At 42.2% G+C, this 4,475-nt stretch overlaps 1 protein-coding gene across 1 annotated transcript in view; it reads right to left on the bottom strand.

The window, feature by feature from the left end:
• Positions 1-4,249, bottom strand: part of LOC119426981 (protein kinase C-binding protein NELL1) — a gene marked incomplete at its 5' end in the record, with an annotated part of 564,971 nt that extends 560,722 nt beyond the window's left edge. The window contains one exon of the mRNA XM_037694556.1: positions 4,141-4,249. Within this exon, the coding sequence (XP_037550484.1) occupies positions 4,141-4,249 (109 nt within the window). The remainder of the gene's footprint in view (positions 1-4,140) is intronic.
• Positions 4,250-4,475: the final 226 nt, after the last annotated feature.

Here is a 4,475-nt window from a genome sequence, read left to right as displayed (position 1 = left end):
ATATATATATATATATATATATATGTAGTGAACTAAGAAGTGACCTCTTTTAAAAGGTGCAACACTTCCTAGTTCACTGTTAGTTCAGCAGTTCTGAGCAGTTCAGAAGTTCTGAGAAGTTCTCAGTGGTTCTGGGAAGAACGCTGAGGAGAATGCTGAGAGAATGCTGTGAGTTGGTTCCGAGAGCAGCAGAGTTCAGGATGCTGGAATGCAGAATGCTCAGGACATCTGCAACTAAGCTGGACGAGAGAAGTTCAGAGGAACTATGAAGTCTGTTCTGGACGATCTCACGACTCCGAACGGTTCCCTACTATCCTTACGGAGACGCTGGAGAGCGTTTGAAGGCAACTCTACACCGAAGTCGGAATTATCCTCTGCCAAGGTAAAAAGAGTCGATCTTCAACCGCAAAGTGTACCGTTGGTTAAACTGGGTCTAGAAGGAGCGTGTTGTTCTGGTTATAACAGACAAATTCCCTCACCCATCTCTCTCAAGATAAACTTCATTTTCCATCTTTAAACTCTTCAATCTGCTAGAAATCATTCCAGATATTTTCAGAAATGTCTGTTGTACAGCTGGAAGCAAGGGAAACCATCGCCGTATGGTTTCCTCCTTGTAAAACTTGCTAAATTAGCCATGTTGTTATTTTTCAATTTGCCAAATTAATGTAAATGTGTGATGTTAAACTTTGATTCTGTAAATAAATGACCGCATTCATTTGATGGGTCAAAGAAAATTAACGTCTCACGATACATTTTATTAAATTCAATGCACGACATTATTCAGTCCAGAAAAATGAATGAATCCGTTTAATTTATGAATATATCACAGAATATGTTCATCTACATATATATTACATCAGCATTAAATGAACATTGATTTTTCCTCACTTACTCCATTAGCATTAGCTTTTCCTCCAAGATTTAGGTTTTCAAACTAACAAAATAACAGTTTTAAGAACAGTGGCAGCAAAACTACTCATCCATCCACTTTTTTTTTTTTTTTTTTTTTTTTTGGTGCTTTTCCTTCCTGGGTCACAGAGGAGCTGTTGCCTAGCAGTTACTGAGAGAGAGGCGGAGGACACCTGGACACATCTCAGGTCCATCACAAAGAAACATGTGCCCCTTTTCCACTGCTCCTCCTCAGTCCTGCTCAGATCAGCCTGATTTCCACCACACATCAGGACCAGTTCTGGAGGCGTGTCCAGAATCCAAAATCCTGCTAATGAACTTTTAATGAACTTTAGTTCACCGAGTGAGAGTTCTGCAATGATTTAAACTCAAATCAGTCTGCTCCTCTGATAAATAATGTTATTATTTTTAAATATGAATGTTTCTGTTCAGTGCCCTGAGACGACTTCTGTTGTGACTTGTTGCTAATATATAAATAAACTGAATTAAATCTGATGAACCAGATTCTACAAAAACAACTATATTTAAAATTCTATATTTTTCTTTATAATTTGATGTATTTGCGTTCATTGTGTCTGCTTTTATTGTGCATTTTTTAGATATGTGTTTTTTCCTTGTATACAGATTTTATTTTAGTGATTTAAAGCGTAATTCTTGTTTTGTGATTGGTTCATCTGTGGGTTAGAATAAAGTTCAACTAAAGGCTGTGTCTCTTCTTTAAACATGTTTGTGGGAAATATTCCTGAGTGATCCAATAATTTTGTCTTTTTATGATTTTTCAGTTGAGTTAACTTTATTTAATAGATTATTTAATAAAGTCAAAGGGAAAAAAAATGGCGTTGTTTATTTATTTTTATTCTTCACTGATTAAAAAATATATATTTTTTTATACATAAAATGTAAAAAATAAAAAAAACATTTCCACCCATCGTCCCGGTCCTCCCGCCTGCCGGGGCTCAGGGTCCGGCCTGGCGTGCTTCAACAGGTCTGCAGCTCGTATGATCCTCCACATGACTCCGCTCGCTAGAATTTTGTCGTCACCAAACTCAAAAAACGCCTGGACTTCAGCATTAAACACCGTGTTGTCATTATTGTTTTTAAAATCTTAAAAATAGATCCAGCCGCTGCTCCGCATTCCGAGAAATTACAAATGGAGGATCGGTGAAAAGTTTCTGAGGTCCAGTGACTCCTCCCCCTGACCAATCTGTGACCGACAGTGTTCTGACGTCACGCTTATGTCCCGACTCAGCTCGAACCGTCCCACCAGAGAAGCAGGGACAAAAAAAAGGAGCCGAATCAGCTAAAAAGTACTGGTGGAATAGTGCTCTTACCGTGGCGAGCTGAGCAGGAATGGTGGAAAACGGGCAAAAGAGACAAACAACCATTCACTCACTCATTCTCACCTAGAGACAATTCAGAGTTACCAATCAGTCTAACATGCATGTTCCTGGTCTGTGGGAGGAAACTGGAGTACCAGGAGAAAACCCACGCATGCACAGAGAGAACATGCACACTTCAAACAGAAAGATCCCAAACCGGGAGGCGATCCAGTGACCTTCTTGCTGTGAGTAAATGCTTCTAACCACTGCTCCACTGTGCCAGTTAAATCATACTAAGTAGTTTTTGACCATACCCACCAGTGCACCTCTAGCATGCTCAGACAAAGACTGAATGTTGAAACCCAGTAAAACACCAACCTCTCATTTGTTTTGAACTCAAACCAGTGCTGGTTTACTCAGTGGAGCCATCTGGGATACACAGCCAGGACAGCAGCAACCAGAGTATTAAATAGGTCACAGCACAAGCAGGTCCAGTTTCCCATTTATTTATTTTTCTTTATGAAGCAGCCTGCTGCTTCCCATTCTAATTATATGCTGCATCCAACTTTAGGTCACTGCAAACAGTAGGAGACCTTTTGATTGTGCATCAAGTCAAATGGATGGTGGTGTACTCCTTAAGGCCTCCAGCCCTGAGTCTTGGACAGCAGCTGCACAGGCTTCATTCATCTAGAGCCAGCGGCATTAGAAGCCAAGTACTCCAGAAAATAAAGCACACACACAGACAGAGCATCACCCTGTGCTTTATGTACGTTTCAGCTTGATTTGAGTCGCAGCACCCAGGGCTGCTGGTTGTACACGGTTTCTGCCAGGAACTTTGTATTAAAATAGGCTTATGCTGGAAAAGTGAGAAAGACTTAAAGCATGCCCTCCTTTACATTGTTGGCTATTTTTCTAGAGTTTGAGCAACCACGAGTGGGGCAAACAGAAACAAGGCTCTGCTTCAAAAGACTGTGCAACATTTAAGCACAAACTAACTGTAAAATGTTCAGTCTTATCTGATCTGTGTGTCTGTTGGAGCATCCTATCACTTAGAAAAAGTATCTTCTTATGTCGTTTCTTCTCTTCTCTTGTGGGTGGGGTAGGTGAAACACCCAAACTTGCCCCCACCCTCATTCGCCCCACTCTGGGCCCATGAGCAAGGCCCTTAACCCCACCATGTGCTCCCTAAAACAGGTCTCTTGAAAATGAGTTCTCGTGGCTCAATGAGACTAACCTGGATAAATAAAGGCTAAATGAAAAAAAAAAAAAAAAAAAAATATATATATATATATATATATATATATATATATATATATATATATATATATTATTATTATTACTCTCCGACAACTCTGCCTCTACTTTCAGTTCCACCAGAGGAAGAAACAAGTTGTGACAAACGAGCTGTTTCTCTCTCTAAAGCACAGCGACCCAAACTTCTCAGATTCCTCAGACTATGAGAATACTGTCATTTTGCTCTCTTGTTTTGCGCATCAGTTGTCTCTCCTTTCATGCTTTGAACAATCCCAGCACACGCTGTGCACCCTTCAAAGTCTGCACAATGAAACACAGCTGATAGCCTCCACCTCCACCTCCACCAGTTGTTGGCATAACACATTAGAAAGAATCACTAAATAAAAAGACAATGGACGCAGGAAGCGACTTGAGTGGGTCCAACAGCCCCCGAGCCGCTGCTGCCTCTGACACATGACATGTGGAGTGATCCTGAGCGCGCGCTCCCCTGGAGTTGTCTATCCCAGCATCCCTGGAAATGTTCTGACACGGAGAGGTGTGGCGCAGCGTGGATTTGCTCGCACTAATGAACGGAACAAAGGGCGTGCGCACGTGCGCCGCGCGGACACAAGCAAGGAGCGGAAGAACGTGCGTGAACTTGAGCAGCGGGATCATTTACCTCGGAACAGGAAGGCTTTGCTGCCGTTGTGGAGCCCTGACACTTGGGTAATCCCGTAGGTGGCGTTTGCCAGGTCAAGTTCACGGATGATATCCAGCTGGTCATCTTGATCTGGTCCGGAAGCAAAAGCTGGAGGAGACACAATGTGAGAGGACACATGCTGAACATTCTCACTATCCATTCTAAAAACAGACAGTGTAGGTTTCCTTGTGGAGGAAGCTGCGCAGTTGCTTTCTTGCTGCTCCATCCCTACTATAAAAATCAAAGTACCGCATCTCCTGCCCGCAGCCATCACCTGTGCTCCCCACGGGCACGTCAAAGGTGCAGGTACAAGG

Source organism: Nematolebias whitei, chromosome 2 (assembly GCF_014905685.2).
Source record: "Nematolebias whitei isolate Nwh7 chromosome 2, NemWhi1, whole genome shotgun sequence".
NCBI lineage: Eukaryota > Metazoa > Chordata > Actinopteri > Cyprinodontiformes > Rivulidae > Nematolebias > Nematolebias whitei.
The sequence above is the reverse complement of the archived record's forward strand: the minus strand, read 5'-3'. Positions and strand labels throughout refer to the sequence as shown.